At 34.8% G+C, this 20485-nt stretch overlaps 2 protein-coding genes across 6 annotated transcripts in view; one reads left to right on the top strand and one right to left on the bottom strand.

Annotated features, from left to right (window-relative positions):
* LOC132698275 (caspase-6-like) lies at nt 1–3078 on the bottom strand. Its single transcript, XM_060664258.1, has 5 exons — nt 2904–3078; nt 2585–2851; nt 1619–1797; nt 1421–1565; nt 1–392 (listed from the first exon to the last, which is right to left on the bottom strand). The coding sequence occupies exons 1-5, from the start codon at nt 3013–3015 to the stop codon at nt 55–57; spliced, it is 1041 nt and encodes a 346-aa protein (XP_060520241.1). The 5' UTR covers nt 3016–3078; the 3' UTR covers nt 1–54.
* A 1346-nt stretch (nt 3079–4424) lies between these two features.
* The window catches only part of LOC132697769 (serine/threonine-protein phosphatase 2B catalytic subunit 2-like), a 97630-nt gene continuing 81569 nt past the window's right edge, over nt 4425–20485 (top strand). For all 5 annotated transcript variants that reach the window (XR_009618299.1, XM_060663388.1, XM_060663389.1 and 2 more), the window contains exon 1: nt 4425–4606. Coding sequence is in view for 4 of the 5 variants with exons in the window: in XM_060663388.1 (XP_060519371.1) it covers nt 4558–4606 (49 nt within the window). In the remaining variant the exon portion in view is untranslated. The remainder of the gene's footprint in view (nt 4607–20485) is intronic.

A 20485-nucleotide genomic window follows, 5' to 3' on the forward strand; every position in this document is an offset into this window, starting at 1 on the left:
CATAAATTTATTGAAATAAAACATTTTCGCACAAATGTTTGTTTGGTTACAAAGTTATTTCTTTCCTTTCTTATTGTGTTTCAAAATATCCAATATCTCGGCGGTATCATTGCCGATCCTGTCCAACCGCTTTTTTATCTGCAGCAACATATCTCTGTCTTTGTTTCGATTGAGGTAAAACTTCTTTGACAAGGTCGAGATGAATATGGGCATCTGCTTTTGGATATCCCTGGATACTTTCTTATTGTAGTTGTAGTAATTCCCCGTCACGCACTTGTTGACGCGTATCAGCATCGTCAAGACATCGTCTCTACGTCCGTATGCTGCGAAATTCTTACACAACTCTTGAATAAACCAGGTTCCTGTTAACGGGTTTCTGAACGACACGTTTCCTATAAAAAAATTACTGTTTTGAAAACGCTGTTCACCGTCCTTCCTATTTTCGATGTATCTTCATGAGAAGTTTCGTTATTATGAAAGAACATAAATTGTATAATCAGATTTTTAATAACTAAACTTATAATATAATAATTTCGAACTGACTCAGTGTTTATTTAAGAGTTTAATTGCCCATGTGTAAAGAATAATTTTTCTAACCGGAAAGTTTATATAAGAATGCTTCTAATTATAATTCTACTCAAGAGTTCCCGCTAATAAACAGTCAAACAGAGAAAGAATATTTAAGGAACTTATTTTGCATTTTTATGTGGCCTGTGTCGACTGTCCACGTTGAGAGAGTACAAGAAAACAAAACAAAACACGCCTTTTGTTACGACGATCGGGAACTCAATGTGGTTTTCTTAGTGTAAAGCAACGGAGTTTAAGGCTTATCAAAGTTATTTCCTTAAAAGTGCTAGCAAGGCCTCCAACTTTGTTTATATGGAGACACTTATCTATATATTAAGCACTAGATCATTAATTTGACTCCATCTTCAAAGTGTCTTGATATTTTTGTCGCAGGACTTCGTGTTCGTTGACAACCTGTCACCGCAAAAGAAATGGTCTAAAAGATTATCTATATATTATTTGTACTTTAAACAAGTTCAACAAATTACAACAAAATAATAATTGTATTTAACGGTATAGCACTTTTACTAGAAGGAGATTAAATTGTTTGCTGTTGACGAAAGTATTTGAGAAGAATAAGGCATAAGAAAATCTTTTACCTTCGTGAGACATGGATTAATGAAGGTTATATAATAGCAAAAATGTGGCAAGGCCAAAATATAAGCAGTTCTCGCCAAGCTTTCATGAAAAACCTGAGAATGTGTATTAAGGTGCTTTTGGAAGAGAAGAAGGATATTAAACCAATTAGCACTGTACAAGTATAAACTGTTCAGTAGCTTTGTCATGTTAGTTATTATGCCTTTTCTGACCTTTGCAATTTTAATTTGATATACATATAAAATGAATGATATACCTTCTATGGTAGCATAAACCACTAGCATGTCCGGACTAAGAAACTCCGAAGTAAATTGACTGATATCGACCAATGGCGACGGCGGTGGTTGCGTCGAAAGTGTAGTGGTCCCACTTATCGTGCTATAGCTGTCTCCTTTGCAAGCCTATATCATAAATTTGAGCAAGGAAGACCCTGACAACTGTAAACTTGATTTACCTGTATTACGAACATCTTTGGCTTGCCGTCAAGTTCTTCACATTTTGCCAACTTCTCCCAAAGCTGACTAATTTTGATCGTTGAGTCACTGGCATGAAGTTCTTCACTGGACTTGCCGTGACTCAAAAAGAAGAGTATTAAGCAATTGCAATTGCTCAAGTGCTCCGAGTCGGCAATAACTGCAAATTTTATTATATAGTAATGTGCGAAAATTTGAGTATAAGGTGACGTCGTAATTTATGGGCCAAAAATATTTTTATCTCACGAAAGAAAATGAAGAAAAGAGTCCCGAGCGATAATTTTTGGAAATACATAACTTCAATAATATTGAGACCACGTTTACAACAATGGAATAACTCATATAACTTCATTTTTTTAAGGAATTTAAATTTATACTAGTCACGAGCTGATAAACAAGATATACGATTACAGTAACCATGTGGCCTAAAATTAAATATTTGAACACTCTGAAAAGATTAAGTGTAGAATGAAGAAAACAATGCAAACCTTCTATTTCGACAAAGCTAGATTTGAGTGGAGACCTTGCGGACACCAGTGGAAATAAAGCACTTAGAATCTCCGCGGATCCAATGAATGCTAAAAATGTTATTCAAGTCAAGATTTTCAGAATTTAGGATTTCTTCTCCAAGATGATTCTTATACTTGTTTGCTAGAAATTATCATTCTTAAGATAGCGCGATTCCGAAAAATGCGTACACCTTTTTTCGAGTGACTTAAATGAAATGCTTTTTGTGCCGAATATTCCTTTCATGCAAATACAAGTGTTTATTGCTAGTGCCATTACGGTCGAAATATTGAACAAAACAATGGAAGTGATGAATCAAGAATCAAGAAACCCGGAAAAGAGAAACCGGAAGAAGTAGGATGCAATGGCTGACCAGCTTGAGAAAGCGGTTTTCCGAAACATTCCAAAAATCATTATCCGTTTCCAGAAAAACAACATACCCTCGTCCAACTTTTTAAAGATTCCTTCCGCAGTATAGTCAGTACAGATGTCGCCTTTTTCAATATTAAAACCCAACCTTTGCATGCAAATGATTAGCTCATTTACATCCCGAACGGATCCTCTTCGATAGTCTAACTCCGAATCTTCAAACACTTCTTGGTTGAATATCAATACCTTGCCAGGTTCGATCCCATTCCTTGGGTATTCCAAATCGTCCAATGAAAAATGTGCTCTCTCTGAGAATCTCTTAATGTATACCGTTTGGGCTGAAAATCATCCCGCTGAAAACTGCTTGAAGGTTAAGCAATTATGACTCACCTCCTGTTGCTGCGTGGGTTCGAGTTGTGTCCGATGGAGCTTCTCTCTGAGAAGACCACGGATAGGTAAAACTCCTACTGTCAACTTCGTTGTTGTGATTTCTCAAGTTCATTGTTTCAAAATTTACACCAAAGAACAGAGAAAAAGGAACAAGATCATTCGATCATGATTCACTTGTTGCTACTAGATAATTTTCGGTTCGATGATGAAAATAAATCCTTTGTTTGCGCTTATCTTATCAAACAATTTTTGAGGAACGATATGTTGCGATAGCAATCTAATCCGCGCAAAATAAATTCTCCCGACAGCACCGGTGAATTACAAAAATTGGCGATAACTAATCGTGCCAAATAAATAAATGAAATCAAAAAAATACCCAGCACAATCGAATTTTATTGGATACTACGTTTTATAGGATAAAAATCTATTTGAAGTGTTGGTCACGTTTTGATGGGGAACGATTATAGTCATACAAATAAATTATAGAAACATAAGTACAGCGAAACAGAAATGATGCAGGAAACCTTCTAATTTTGATCTTAATCTTTTGATCGATGATTAGTTTTTGTTATGCTATGCTAAGTTTGCTAAGCCTTTTGTTTCTATTTACTTTTTATTGCTTAGACAACGTTTAGGATTTTAATATTTCCAACTGCAAAAAGTCGTTTGGCTGATTCACAGACTGAAAATAAATCGTTTCACTGAAACTGAACGTTTGTGCAACTTTTCGGACTAATTGGAGAAAGAATTTACAATAGAATCAGATGTTCACTGTATGAAATGTAGTGGGTCGTTCGAGCTCAGACAGAGAAATTAGAGCGCGTTGTAATTTTTCTGAAAAGACAATTTTGATGACAAATGCACCCTTGCCAAATCAGTTGCCATGTATTATATGTATACCTATAAAAATTAAAATAGCATTCATATGTATTACATTTTTTATTTGAACAAATTTCAAATGTCTGGAAAGGATGTCTTTATAGTTACAAGCAGATTTTAATCAACACCTAGAAGACATTGACAACGTCTTGTTTGTCCCTTTCTCGTCGTCTTCTTTCTACATAGGTAAGGTTTCTCAAGAAGCGGACCATTTTCAATACTCTTTTTTATTATATCACAATGTCTCATAGCCACTGACCAGTAACAAAACAATTCAAAAAAACCGTCCCGGAAATCAGTTGAAATGGCAAAAACGTCCAAAAACCAAAATCGAACGGCAGTTGGAGTTCAATAATAAAAGTAAAAACAAGTGTTTCGATTTAATAAGTTCAATACAAGAAAAATTAATGCATCAAAAATATGTAAGGTAAAAAAATATTACATGCTCAATATGAAGAAATGCATGTTAAGGCGCACTCTACCGGCAAGAAATCAAACCGAACTAAATCTGCAACGAAACTTAATAAGATCCCGCCGCGTCGCAGGATCCGTTCCGATTTCCTGCTACCAGATGGCCAATCGTCGTCGGCTCGTCGTCGCGGTTTGTAGCAACGATTCGACGCGGACTTCATGCGCACAGCTGAGAGCTCTGGCTGGGTCGTCGCGCTCGCTGCTCCATCTTGAGTAGAATATAGCTTGTGTACGGTGCGAGTGTATTTAGTGCGATCAAAAATCCGATGTTTATATTTTGAAGTGGACGAAATTATATCAAGAAATGTCTTCGAACAACCAGAAGCTTTCGACCACCCAACGTATGATACAAGGTCAGTGTCGGGCACCTATTAGCTAGTGTACCTGCCGACACCGCAGGATTGATTTTCTAGGCGCCATGACTATCGATTACACGCTTAATGTGACAGTTTTACGCGAAAAAAAAATGCGGTCCTTTCGAATCGGGTGTCTCGTGTGCCTCGGTCATCGGGTCGGTTTTTGTCGCAACCTCTCCCTCCACCGAGGCCGAAACGCCAGAGAGGCCCGCCGACCTGTCAGTCGGTCGCTGCGACTGACATCGTGCCCGATTTTGGTCCGCTTGACCGGTCCAATGTTTATATCGTGCACCATCGGTGCGGGTTACCTTCTTGCTAATGAACAGGTGTTGGCTTCCGCCGTTTCTTTTGCTTTGCGATGCCGTCATGCGACGAGTTAATTCGCTCGGAAATCGTACCTAGAAGGCGCGGGCCATTTAGATTTTTGAATCTCCGCGGAGGTGTGGATATAAATACGTTCTGGCTATTTTTACCCAACAACGAATAATGTCGAGATACGGCCGAAATAATCGTCTCGGTTCTCGAAATAAAACCTCGCTGCCCGAGGTATATGGGCGTCCGATTTGCACGAGAAAAAAAGAGTTTGTTTATGTGTACTTGCACCGGGTTCAAGGTCGTTTTTTTTTTCGATGCGGTGTGGGAGGACGGGGGAGCAAAATTTGTAAAATGTATATACATATAGCCATTGTGTTTAGCGAACGTCCTCTCGAAACGGTCGCACATGCGCGTTGTTTTTTTTTTCGCGTTTGCTGTTTCGCCGACTAGGATCCTACGAAGCGGGGGGCGACCTAACCTCAAATCAATTCCTAATTGTGACCCGCTCGACCACAACAAGCGATACGTCGACGTTATCGTACGTCTTGGCATACAATTTGCAAAAGCTCGCGGGAAAGCGACAATGACGGGGCAACTTGCACTAACGTGAAGTTATATAACTGGATGAGCAAGGCCCAACGAACCCATCCCTGAAGTCGGAATAACTAGGAAACAACTAAATTTCAGTAACGGACTAAGAAGTTTTTTGCACGGTCCACATTTTCACACAAATAAACCAAATTTTAATTTAAGATCTATTGTCATTTGTTGACTTCCCTAGAAAATTTTTGAATAGGCCGATAGCTAACAAAGGTTAAGGCGGGGTTTGTCGAATAATGTATTTTTTACCTTTGCGTATTTCATCGTAAATTTAAAAAAATAGGGTGACACTAAAGTTGCAGAAGTTCTAATGGCAGACAGAATAAGTTTCTTAAAGTAAAACAATTCCAGCAAAATCAAATTCGTTCGAAAATGCATAAGGAAAATACAGAAAGCAGATATAAGAGAACTTTGAAATAAAGACAATGTTCCATGTTTTTCTCTATATTTTCTTTTCAGGCAATCAAAGCAAATGAGATATTAGCTAACATTGTTGAACTAACGCTGATATGGCTCGCAGAATTCACGAAGTACATTTCTGAAAGTGCTAAACCCTTGGCTAACCCATTCCAGGGGTCCTCTTTGTCTGATTCCAATCATTTGTAGTAATCCTCAGGTGCCAATCCAAAATTGGTACACCAGTTTTCACAAATCCAAAAGATTTTACAGATTTCACGCAGGATTGCACGGATTTCCGATGTCTCAATTTCTGCATTCCGTTGTAATAAAAAAATAAACAATAAACTTTTTTTATTAATAGTTAAATAAGCTAATAGAAAAATAAATCGATAAAGTTTCCAAACTTATATAAAATTTTGTTCATAGAAAAAGGCGTGTTTATCACATTTATTAAGCATTTTCATAAATATTAATATAGCTTGATAATAAAAATTATAATTAATCCGTAAATTATTTCCTGATCGGTAGAGTATTTTGAAGTTAAAATGTGTTTTGTAATTTATCAAATAATCTATTTTTGCCTAAACCTATTTGGATCGTAAATTTAAAGAAGGGGTGCCAGTAAAGTTGCTAAAGTACTTTTTCATATATATCCTTTGTGTAATATTTATCCGCCTCTTATTCTTATTTCTCCTTGATGGAAAGTGCGCAAAACTCCAACAAAATTATAGAAATATAGATTTCATGGCTTTCAGAGCTGGTACCGTAAACTTCACCCGTAATTTTTAGGTACTTTCAAGCCAAAAACTGGTTTCTTGCATATCTTTGAGACAATTTTGAAGTTGGATTCAGTTGAGTCAGTGTTAGATTGCCGAAATCAAGCACCTCAATTTAGATATCCAATATAATTTATTCACATATGGGCTTTACAGGAAGAGAAATTGGTATATACAAAAATACGGGTTAATGTCCCTTTAACCTAAATTTACGTGTTACCTAGCTGGAGGTTGCCCATAAAAATGTTGGTGGGAACTGCTAAATTGTCGCCTCGGTGTCGAGATACAGGCTGTTAAGTCAAAAATTTTTAATAATTGTTTGCATTTATTTAACTAGCCATTTCTTATTCACAATAAGCAATATTTAACGCTCACATCTGCTGAAAAGATCTCTGCGGTTTGCGGTCGAACTAAATATCCGTTCATGTGATGTGTGTGTCACTGATGATATTAAGGGCCGACCTGTAGGCACTTGTTATCCGTGGGTTAAACGCACGCACTCTACCGAGTGGGTCAAATTTTCGAAAAAAATGTTTTACGATAATGTGCACACCATTCGTAGAAAACGGTTTTAGTTGGCGTACTGACTTTTTTTTCTGTAAATATATTAATTTCGGTAAATAAATTTTCCCATACGAGGAAAAGTGACTGTTATTCCACCATTCCTTTAAAATCTCTTTCGTTTTTAACCAGCGTTGGGCAAACTTTTATTTTTATTAAAAAAATTGAAAAATCATTGATTGAAGAATATGTATTTGTCGTTTTTTTCGTAGCTATTACAAAATATTTTAAAGCCACTATTTTTCCCGGTGTCGAATTTAGTTGGTGGTTTGGCAAAGAAGTAGAACTAGTGGAAAATAGGGCATTAGGTGAAAGCATTTAATTGGCTGGAAGAAAAAAAAATAGCCTATGGTATCATACTTCGGGAAAACCTCATAGTTCACAATATTTGAATGAAGTTTGTGACCTAATTTCTTCATGTAAATCACAATATGACAGATAACGCAGTAAATATGGTCCTCATGAGAAAAACTTTGGAGGAAAAAACTCAAAAGTTAGAAGTTATGGGTACTCTGCGCGATAACCATTTAGCTAGAGCGAAATTCAGTCAAACAGGAGGCAAGTAATGTGCGATGGAATAGCGTTGCTGATTGTTCAAAGATGTACACCGTATAAAAATTGAGGTTATGTATTTTCTTTCATATTCTGATTGCTCCATATAAAATTGTGTTGTTGCACTACTAATCCAAAAAAATTGAGAAGTAATATCGCGTCCTTGTTATTTAAAAAATATCTAAAATTGTCAACAGGTGACCTAATGTGGGCAGCTTTAAATTCAACAAGAATTTATCCGGGTGTTATCTTAAACCTCGAATATCTCAAAAAGTAAGAAAAATTTACATATAAGATAAATTACAAACTTACCTTGTTTTTTGTCCTAGAATTAATATCTGAATAAAAATATAGGGTGTTCCATTTGAAAATCTTGAGATTTTGCTAATTAAATTCGCCAAAACGGCACCGCCTATTTGGAACATCCTGTATAAGCGGAGTCGCATCTGTCAAGCTAATTGAGTAGTGCATCATCTCCTCAATTTCTGCCTAAACTATGCAAAATTCAAATAGGGATTTTTCAAGAAAGCGACCATTATTTTAACCAAGGACACTTTTGGGACACCCTGTATCAACAAAATTATTATTTTAAATCTTCAGAAGAGTCCAAGAAACTTTTGTACGAAAGGTTTTTTCGTATCTCCTGGGGGTTTCCAGATCGTATAGTGGGCCGTTTTATTTGGAACACAGTGTACGTCACTCAGTGGGATATATTATTAAAAATATGCGAAGAAAGCAAAAACCAAATTGATTCAACCAAAAGGTGTCAAATATTGGGGTTAAACATGCAGCACAGCAATATTTAAGCATTTTAAAACTAGTTGCTCTTGATATTTTGCAGAGAAAAAGCCCTACTGTCTCAGATGCTATAGAGCATGGAAACATGTACAATATATCTTCGAGAATGTTGTAGAATTACCTTTATCAAAATATGCAAAAAATTCTGATCAATATCATTTTGTAAATAATAAAAAACGTAAATCACAAGATCACAAAGATATAAGGGACAGAATGGGAATAGAAAACGGGGGAAAATTAGTTTTTTTTTTCAAACCATATAACGAAAATGCAGAAGCATAAAGTGTATATTATTATGTTTTTTGTCTTATTTTTATTTGTGATAATATTTTTACGTTGTGCTTTTTGTGTTGGTCTCAATAAGAAAAGATTCAAAAAAATAGAAGTTTGATTTAAATTATGATTTTAAATAAAAAAAATCAAAAATCATTAAAATCAGCTCAACCCTGTTTTTAACGGAAGTATTTTATTAAAATTTGAATTAGAGAAGAACATTACTTTAACCTTGACTTGGGTATACAAGGCATTATGTAATATTTGTGCGATATTTCACATGGTGATTTTTATGTTAAAAAAAACTATAAACATGTGGTTTAAAATGCTTCGTTTTCATTGGTGCATAATTTTCTTAATAATGTACCCTGTGAGAGCCAAATTCCCAAAAAATCACCTCTGTATCTGGAAAACGAAGCAAATATCGGACACTCTGTATTGTAAGTTTAGATAAATGAATCAATGAATCAAAGCAGTCCTCTATTTTTACAGGTTTCCTATATGTTGTTAATTGGAAGCTTTAAAATGTGTTTCCTAAATAATAACAAAAAAGTTGGAAGTTGAAAAGCTTGCAAAAGCATTTCTAACATCATTTGGCGATAGCCATATTTCAAATTTAAAACAGTTCTCATATTCTCTAGAGACGTTTAACGTGAATCACCCTGTGCCGGTCTAAAAAAATGACTTCAAGATGCAAAGGAAAAAAAGGCGACGTCATTTCATTGCTTCTCGTTTCGCGCTTAGAATGCGAACCAAATTTGATAACACCGACGTGATGTGATCGATTGCCAAAAATATAAACGGTTGGCGAGACGCCAACCAGCCCGTATTAACTGTCTAAAAGTGCCATCAAATTTGAAGGAAATTAAAAACTGCTTCCGATTTATATTTGTAAAAATAATCGATATAAGATCCTCGCCGATTCGCTAGTTTGAGGTTATGAATTCTCAGGAGGGTTCCGTGTCTACCTCCCATTCCTTTCAAAATATTTCCGAATATTTCTACGTACTATTCAAATATTTCCCGGTATTTCCCTATATATCCCCCCTTATTCCTCTCTATTTCTTCAAATTTTGCCGTACTTCCTTTTATGCAATATTCGTAAGATGAAACTGACCTACAATAAAGCGTTTTTTTTTTAATAATTTTATTTATTTATTTTTAATAATGATATTTTTAATTACATTTTAGTTTATATACCCAACAAGATTTTTATTAAGTTAATAAAAATTTATTGAAATAGTTGTTTAAAAGAAAAAAATAACCAACTATTATTTTAAATTTTGTGCGCGGTTTGTAGAACAATATTTGGTATTGAAATCAATATTGCTCTCTTAGATTTTCGTTTTATTTCTGCCCCATATTTTCGGTACTTTCGGAAGACTACGAGAACAGTTAAATGCTCCAATATTTAACATTTTCTTTTCCTTTTATTTATCCGAAATTTTTCCTGTCTATTATTTCCTTTCTGCGCAGAACTAGGCGCTCCTTGGCATAAGAGTTTTCCAACTGTCAGCGAATTGGTAAAAACTCAACTCCCTTTTAGGATCATTCTTGTGGACTTTGTGACATGACTTAATTATTTGTTTGAATTTCAATTAGTTTAAACCGATTTAATTTGAAGTGAAGGTAAACCAATTGGACAAAATAACTATTTTTATTTGTAAAATGTTTATTAGTTTATTTAAGGGGCAAACGTATCACCAAGTCAACATTTTGAAACGATATATATTTCCTATTCCTATTCTATTTGCGGTGCATCCTTGTCCTGCCAGAGCGCTGCATTCAGATTTTTCTATCCATTATTCCTTCTCTCCTTTGCGTAGAAGAGCTTTAACTCTAACGATACATACGTTTCTGTGTCAGTGGAATAACTAGTATTTAATTCGGTATCCACTGGTCTTCTTCTAATACACACCCTAACGCCCACAAGTCCCACTAGCTTCTTCTTCTTTTAGAGTCTGGGTGGCGATGAAATTCTTGAACCTATTTTACTTTTAACCATCAGCCAGATTTTCTATTGGGTTAAGATCTAGACTACAAGATGGCCATCGTAAACCATCTAGGAATAGCCAGTTTTATTCCTTATATGGTTCGTCGGAAGAAGGACAAATAGAAAAGTTCCAACGACTCCTTCGATTTTCTTCAGTAACACGAGTTCCAACAGAATTTTTTCAGATTCATAAAATAAACATAACGAACAGGTTGACATTGAAAAAAACATATAAGGTTTTAAGCGTAAGGATAATTTACGACTGTGATTATTTGAATAAATTATGCCATAACTTAGTATCCAGCTGTGTGCTTACCTGAAACATTAAAACTTCTTCCTTTATTTATTCCGTCTAATATTAATAACAAACTTCCATTACCAATACACACATTGCTACATATATATTTAATTGAATTGACCCGACATTGAACGGCCATATTTATTTGGATGCCGAATATGTCTTCTAAATATTGTTAAGTATTGTTTGAATTTTGCTTATCGAATCCGCATCATGGGATCGGGCGTAAACGGTGACGAAACATCTCGTCGAATGCACGAGTACATATGAACGCACAGTCGAAGCAGAAGCAACTGGAAAGGAAGGGGAATATCAATTTACATCTTTTTACTTACTTGCAGAGAGGTCAATGAAAGGAGAACCTCTCGCAATATTTGTACCACGGTGTCATATTTTACCCGAGCCAAATGAAAATATAAAGATTAAGTTTTCTACATATTAAAGATTAAAGATTTAAGAATGATGGTATTTTTTACGATTACAATCATGTTGTACGTAGATTATTCACTAATGTCATGCCGGTTTTAACTAATAATCATTTTTAAAAATTGCAAGTTCTTGCGTTAAATATAAAGAAAGTTTCTGTTTGGGTAATTCCATATTGCGTATTTCATGATCTAATTTCTGTATGATATGAATAAATTATTTTCATGTAAATAAAAAGTAAACCGCAAATGCAAATTTGGTTGATCGGGCCCAAAAGACACTCGATAATCTATTTTCTTGTATTTACTATGACGTCGGCATTGTTCCGAAGTTTTGATAGCAGCAAAATTTGTTCCGCAACTGCTTAATTTTGAACAAAATTACCGTCGAAGGAGCATCGCTCAAGAGCTGTTAAACGGCATCAATGATGATCCTGATATGCTCAAAAAAGTCATAAGCCCACCAAAGCCCAGCCGTCCCAATGGAAGAACCCAGAATGGCCAACATTGAAAAAAGCACGTCAAGTTCGATGAAAGGTCAAAGTTTTGCTTACTATTTTCTTTGATTATCATGGATTTTGCATATGATAATGCACCCGCTCACTCATCGTTGCTGGTGTTTAACTTTTCGGCCAAAAACAATACCCGAATCACACCTCAGCTACCATATTCACCGGACATGGCTCCCTACGACTTTTTCCTGTTCCTAAAACTCAAGAAACGCATGAAAGGAAGGTTTGGAACGATTGAGGAGATAAAGAAAAAGTCGCTGGAAGAACTCAAAGCTATACCAGAAAGTGTTTACCAAAAGTACTTCGAGGATTGGAAAAAACGTTGGCACAAGTGTATTATACTTTTTACAAAACTTCTGGATTCCTCCTGCGTCGGTTTTTGCTGAGTCGAAATTGCTGACGTTTCGCCAATCATCCTGTTGACTTCTTCAGAGCTTGACTGAAACTGGCTCGTATTTTACTCTGTACCTGCTTATATATTGTTTGAGGGGGGCGGAGCTAAATGAGGGGCATAAACACCGTCTCGGATGACTGATTCCCAACTTCGTGACAAGTAGAGACCTGAGTCGCGGTTAAGATTGTTAGGTTATTTATAGATTTATAGATAGTTAACCGATACCTTAATGCATAGTCATATCACCATCCGGCCCAAAAATCCCCTATTGTCAACTCTCTTGTTTACAGATCCGTAAAACTATCTCAGCCCGAGTCACTGAAAACAGAATTAAAACACCTTACCTTTGTTTTGAATGGAACAACATTAATTTTGATGAATAAATAAATATTTTTTGACAAAAATTAAAAGTCGCCTTATTTTTTGAACACACCTTGTATATAATAAGTTGGTCTCTATCTCAGTTGGTTCACCAGTCAAAAAGTTTACCTTTTTTCTATTAATTAATTGATTAAAAATCAACCACTAAGTGCCCCTCAGTTGTTACAAATATAACCTGGTTGCAGCAAAGATATCTTAACAAATCACTGCGACATTTGTAGGCTACTTAAATATTAAATAGGTTACAGGTTTTTTTTAAAAAAAATATTTTACATTTTATTTTATGCAAATATTCAAAGAGAATATTAATGAATTACCAAATAATAATATATAAATAATTCCATTAAGAATATATCAACAAATAAAGTTTAATGCAATTTTTTTAGTTAGCTTTCGATAAATGTGGTTTTCCTGATTTATTAAAATTGTAGCTTGTAGTCTATTTTTTCGGATTTATCTGCGTAAGCCTTTCTCGATGCAACTTAATACTTTTCTCACCAAACTTTTTTTTTTGACGAACATTGTTAAAAGTTCAAATTGTATCCGTGCGAACGAGCTTGATTTGTTCGCATTTTGGGAATAATCTGTACGCGTGGCAAAGCTTGTTTGCCTCTGTCAAATATCTTATTTATTATTGGATATGGGATTATTGAAAATGATTTGACACTCAGGAGACATTTTTATCAGAGCCGTATAGAATGGTCGTAGTTGGAGTCTTTTAAAGCGAGCAATCTATTTCTAAACAAGCAAATCGACTTGGCTCGATTTTTCAGAAAAGCCGCGTGGCGATATCTTTACTAGCTATCGAGATACAGGGCGTTTTCAATTTTGAAAATTGCCTATAACTTTTTTGCGTATGATTTTTGATTTGGAACGAAACGCGGTGGCGCACTCAGATTTTTTTCTATAATTCTCCGTTTTCCACAGTTATAGTTGGCTGTAGTCATGAAAAATGCCTGAGATACGAGGCATTTTTTGTTTATGGTAATCTACGATAAGTGCTATAGAAATTATAATTATTTTTGTACCTACAAGAAAATTATATAATAAATAAATTTATATTTCCAAACAAATAACCTGGCAAATAACAATAGCTGCATGTCAAATTATCGTGTGTTCAAATTATACAAAGTTAAGTTAAATCTTAATGCGATCGCGGCAAATTTGCTCGAATGTTTTCGGTTTGCCGTCCAATATTTCCTCGTGACAGGCAATGATGTATCATCTGGTCACGGTACTTTCTATCTCCTGTATTTGTTGGCAATTCTCCACTTTGCTTTCTCGCACAATTTTTGATAATATTCGTCGTTATTCGCCAGTGTGCCCGTTCAATAGTTATTCGTTAATACACTCGAATTTCAATTTCGTGCCGCCCAGTGCGAATTCATTAACTAAACATATATAGATATGTAAGCATATTATTGCTTTATCTCTCGTATGCGGTGTTCCTTTGTTCTCCCATTTAACTAGTGTCAACATCTTAAGTAGAGAATGCTACTGCTTAACGTGTCTGAAACTTCTATAGAAGGTTTTAACTGGATGATAGCTACCTATACAGCGAATCTATAAATAATTATTGTATTCTATATTACTTTAAAATTTTTCATATATTTTTTTAGTAATAAAAGTATGCCAGTATTACCAAATTATTTTTAGGCATTGACTATAGAAAATACGTGGGCTATAAATTGTGATTTAGGCTTAAAATAATTCCATCTATCATAAAAAAAAGAATTTAAAAGCAAAAAAATATTCAGGATTTTTGATGACCTTTTTTTTCTTTTATTGTACATTTTCTTGTTTTTACTTTGATAAATAAAATATTCAAAACAGCTTTCACGCAAGATTTCACGGATTTCACAAAGATTTTACCGGTTTCAGACCTCACGGATACTTGAAAGTTTTCCACAGATTTTCTATTGATTTTCCAGATTTCACCGATTTTGAAAAATAACTTCTAGGTTACGTAGAATTTTTTTTTCCGTCGTAATTAAAGACCTACTCGGTTAAACCAATAATAAAAATACACTTAAAACCTTTTTTCAAAAAGTGTGGAAGGGTATTGTCAGTGTCAGTGTGCAAATGAATAAATATAAATTATAATATTATATTTACATGTACAACAATGCCTCAGGCGCGGTGAACATAAATTATAACAATTTTTTTTATCACCGCGTGCAATCAATCCATCCCGGTTTGAACCAGTTCCGGAAGTGGTTTGAACTCAAATTAGTTAATATGAGCCAAACATTTACAAGGCATCGTACAAAGATCAAAAGATTTCATTACTTAAAAATTACTTTAACCCAAATACGAACCAGTAAGTTTTTTTTGCGGCAAAATGAAAGTGTAACTCGAAGTTTTCTGTACACAAATATTTAACACTGTACAAATCTTCTCTCGTGTAGAGCTTAGTTAAATTTAAATATTTACATTTAGGCATTGTATAGAGTACACACTGCACGTAAATATCGGCAATATCCAATGAACGTCTTAGCTGTGCCGTCAAATATTTGCGAACTATGTTGATCGTAAATTGTATTTCGATTTAAAGCGCGAAATTTTAGGATACTGTGGGCGAACCTTTTAGCGAACTCGTTACCCCGTCCCCGTCAGTCTTGTCATCGATGAAACTCCAAATATGTTGAATAATTTCCATTTAATTAGCGAATTAGCGAACTAGTCTGGCTAACTCGAAACTGTTCATACAATTGTTTGTCTGTTGGTTGTATACTCTGGCGAATTTGAAATTGAAAGCTTTCTATGTTTTTATTTGTTGTTTGTATGTTTTTTAAGAAAGATAGGCTAGATAAATAATTGTATACATATCTAGTTTTGTCCGTAAGTCTGTTGTGTAGTCTTTTTATTAGGAACACGCTGCAAGTTTGCCGCATAGTTATTTTTTTTGTAACTACAATGAAGACTCGGTTTAGACCTTTTTTTTAGAATCACTGACCAGTTAGATAATGGTTTTCTATTCCATCCCATTCTGTGGTGGAGCATTGCACGCGGCGGTTTAACCTCCGTCCGCTCCTAGCAGAATCCGCTGAATTCGTTCGAAAAACCTTTGGTATCGGTCTTCAATTTGTGTGACTCTGTTTCGGCAGTGTTTGGTGTTTGTTTTAAGTGTAAAAGTTCCGCCGGCCCCGTTGTTTTAACCGTTCACGCCGGTATGGAGGCCGGATGGGCCTGGATGGTCCACGGTGGAAGCGGGGGGATGCCGGTTTTTTATCTGTCAAAACTGTTTTTTGCTAGCTGAGCCAATTTTGGTTATTTTTCTTCGTTGTATGTGTTGGTCATTGGCAATGGGCAAATGATCTTAGTAGTCGCGCCCAACAGTGTTTGTGAAACGTATAATTAACTTAACTATTCCATCCCAATTTGAAACGGGTTGGTGATTTGTCACGTGTTTGCGATTTTTGTTTCTTACAAGTAGTTTGGCGCATCTGCTCTGCAAATTAGTAGGTGGAGCGGAGCGGATATTACAAAAGTACTATATTTTTAATTTGAATAAAAATTTTAATTTTTTGTGCAGCTATCTGCATAATTTTATTAGTACTCAAGCTCTACTCTGATTACAATCTCTATGTTAATTTTTTCGTTGGTTTCGATCTTGGGATTTTCTATATGGTAGTATAGTTGTAGTAGTGGTATATCTACATGAGTATAATGGATATAATAAAGTTTCGTAAACGTCTTCATTGGAAAGTTTTGATAAATACGACTGGGGAATATGATTCTTTCACATAAAATCAAAAAACTACAGTTTTCCATCTTATAACTTGGACGAATTTCGTGCTTAAAAACTTCAAATTCAATTAAGGTATAAATAAACACCCAAAAAACATAACGCACAAACCGCGCTAGTAGGAAATTTGAATAAAGACCATCCAGTTTTACACCATCACCTTCAAATATACAAATTTAACGCTCAATTGTTCCAACCAATTTTGATAAATCGAAATCGTAAAGTGTGATTTGAGGTTTGATTGATCCTTATAAAAGGAAATTCAAAACTACGACCGATTTTGTAGAATGATAACATATATAACGATTTTTAAAACGTACGCTTGAAGCAGCCGTTATAAAAGAGCAAAATCATTTCTTGCCTTCCTTTGCCTCCATCTTTAAGTAAAGTTAAGTGAGAAAAAGTCCAAACTGTAATTCCTGGCACCGTTGATTCTGATATAATTAGCGATTGTTTGCTTCAATAATATTTTGCTTGTACGCGGTGTCCAAATAAAATAAATTTGCCTTCTATTTATTTTGGAGTCGATTTTGTACTTGTCGCACATCAAAGCCTTGTAAAAGAAGCACATGTGTAAATGTTTTCGTTTTCGTTTCGTTTGGGGTAAAATTCGTCACATAGATTTTATAGAGCCTCTCACTTCGGAGATAGAAAGGGATTTTAGTTCTTCATAAAATTTTGTCTAATAACTTTTTTGAGATATGCAATTTAATTTCTAGATTTTCTAGATTCCTCTACGTCTTTTAGTTAAAATTGATATACATGATTTTAACAGACGTTACAGAATAATACCGTTTATATGAAAATTCAATACAGTGTATCCCAAACAATATCGATTCGTTTTAAATTTTTCCATGTATTACGAAAGTTATTTGTGAAAACGAAATTGAGCTTACACTGCGCGTAGCTCCGAAATCATAAACTTTTCGATATGGGGTAGCATTTTTTTCCCGATCATTTTAGAGGCACCCTGTATATACCCTGGGCATACGCAGTGTCGCTTTTAGATAAAACATTTCGTAACGGAGCAAAAATTAATAAACAACCACGGTTTGTTTATATAGTAACTTATTGTCTGATATTAAAGTCAAGGCTACTACTCTGTTTATGTTGGACAGTTTCATTGCCCAAGGCTATCGGAGGGATCGTTGATTTCTCTCGCTGATTGTGTAAAAGCGTGTAATTTTGTGCGTGGATAGTTATTACAATTGCATTCCATTTCTAATTGGTGCGAAGTAATAGGTCATGCATGCATAATGTAGTCTTTACATAAATAACATAAATACTACTTATTTTTAATACATTTAATAGTCCGATCTAAACATTACATGCATGGCGAAGAGTTGTACTGTTAGGTTCAAAGCTTTTTAATAACTGAATGACCAAGCCTAACTTTATCCTTTCGTGGGACTCTCTCTAAAAAGTAATATAAAACTAATAGTACTTACCATATGACCATGTGACCACACGATCGTCCTCGAGCGTACCATCATCACCCATGATATACAAACTGAAACCCAAACAATATTCAACACCGTTGCCCAAATTTATCACATAGATATATGTACATCCACTACGTAACAATCGAATCAAAATTCGAACCTTTGTAACTTGAATTTGTGATACGTCACCATTGAATCAGAAATTCAAAACTTCACTTTGTGTACGTCAGATACGTCACACTTGACTCAGGAATTCAAAAGTTAAATTTATGTACTTCAGATACGTCACAATTGAATCAGGAATTCAAAAGTTACATTTGTGTACGTCAGATACGTTACAGTTGAATCAGAAATTCAATACTTAAATTTGTGTACGTTAGATACGTCACAGTTGAATCAGAAATTGAACACTTAAATTTGTGTACTCAGATACGTCACAGTTGAATCGGAAATTCAACACTTACGTTTGTGTACGTCAGATACTTCACAGTTGAATCAGAACTTCAACACTTAAATTTATGCACGTCAGATACGTCACAGGTGAATCAGAAATTCAAAACTTAACTATTATATACATGTGTTCACTGGCTACTACGGCTTCGTACGCACGTCGTGTAATCCTAGTGGAATGAATGTCTTCTTTGACCCCGTATCTGTCATTAGGTAAAACTTCAATCACTTTAAAAAGTGCTCTGTATTTGACGAGTAGCTTTTTGCTTTCATTATGGTTTGCTGGAAAACTAGTAATCTTAGTCAAAACTAAGTCCTCTACAACAAATTCAACTGGCGATCCTCTTTTTTTGTTAAATAGCTCATTTTGTTTGATTCTGTTGTCTTCAAGCTTTTTAGCTGCCTCCCTTCTTAATGAAGAAACGTCTATGGTGTTCACTTCATCATCACTGACATATTTGTTACAATTTGCTCTTAATTTGTAGCCGAAAAACAATTCACTGGGTGTTGTTTGCGTTATACGATGTTTCGTGCTGTTGCTCTTTCGACCTGTCCATTTCCTCTCGCCATGCCAACTGCCGTGGTGGGTTACTGCAGTATAGTGACTAAATTCTTGTGATACAAGTGATTTTCCGGCGTCTGTTTTCAAATGCTTTTTAAAAAACTATTTTTGTAAAAGCATCTATTATTACCAATACATATTTATTTCCACCTTTTGTCTTAACAAATGGTCCAAGATGATCTGCATGGAGTGTGTGATAAGGTCGTGCATATTTGGGTATTGGGTGAAGGTGTTGTGGCTTTTTACCACCCGGTTGTTTGTGGTATAAACAGTGACTGCACGCTGCGATATATTTTTTAATAAATCTGCGCACCTTTGGGAACCTTATGAAATACATACTACTTGTTTTTAATACATTTAATAGTTCGATCTAAACATTACATGCACGGCGAAGATTTGTAATGTTACATTCAAAGCTCTTTAATAAACTGAATGACCCTAGCCTAACTAAACGTGGGCCTCTAAAAGTAATATAAAACTAATAGAACTAATAGAACGCCGACGGTATCGTTCTATGTGAATGATGCGACGGCAAGTCGCTAAGATGATAAAAGGGTGCCGACGGCAGTGAAGACGACAGGGCGACCCCACAATAATTTATGCAAAATTGAATAATTTGTTATTGAAATATGCACCATTTTATCAAATATAGGCAGGACCACTTAGTTTTCGGTCAATTTAGATAGTTTGCAAATAACAATAATTATAGCCGAGAAAGACGTATGTATGGGATGTAAAATGAAATGTGTTACATAAAATTTAATATTTATGGTTAATAAAATTATTTTGACACTCACAGGGCTTTATTGTGGTTTATATCAAGAAATACTTAATACTTTAGGGTTAGGGTTTACTTCAACCGCCTGGATCTTCTGTTAAATTAAATAAATAAATTGATCCTTCAATTGACCGAAATAATTTTAAAAATACCATGAAATTTATATTTATTTATTTACGTTTTTTTATATTGTGCATATGCCGCCATCGCGTCGTTCTGGGAACCAAATGGAGTTGATATTCAGATATTCCTTGAAGAGGATTATGGTTAAATTGGACATAGCAAACGCATAATAATTTATTATAAAATTCATATTATTATTAAATAATGATAGATATCATATCACTCTACTATTGCAAGATGGTAGTTAAAATATTTTTTGACCAGTCAATTAAGAAGTGGTCAATTGACCAGTCCCAACACTAATGCCCAGAGACCCTGTGCATATTATAATAATATACGTAATATATAATTTATTACAGATTTAACAAATGTAATATTTTTCCCATATGAGGAGTTGTCCTATTCTCTCATTATTATTGAAGGGTCTACTATGTTATCAAGATCTCATATTTTTAAATGTGTTACTTCTAACGCCAGCTCATTTCGTCCATATTAG

Source organism: Cylas formicarius, unplaced genomic scaffold (assembly GCF_029955315.1).
Source record: "Cylas formicarius isolate icCylForm1 unplaced genomic scaffold, icCylForm1.1 PGA_scaffold_2__14_contigs__length_35257938, whole genome shotgun sequence".
In the NCBI taxonomy this organism is placed as follows: Eukaryota; Metazoa; Arthropoda; class Insecta; order Coleoptera; family Brentidae; genus Cylas; species Cylas formicarius.

Bases quoted from the DNA above. Each gene is read 5' to 3' on its own strand.
- LOC132698275 (XM_060664258.1), bottom strand. From the start codon at position 3,015: ATGAACTTGAGAAATCACAACAACGAAGTTGACAGTAGGAGTTTTACC. The intron at 2,852-2,903 runs GTGAGTCATAAT...GATGATTTTCAG, and splicing joins AACCCACGCAGCAACAGGAG to CCCAAACGGTATACATTAAG. The intron at 1,798-2,584 runs GTATGTTGTTTT...TAAAATTTGCAG, and splicing joins CTTTAAAAAGTTGGACGAGG to TTATTGCCGACTCGGAGCAC.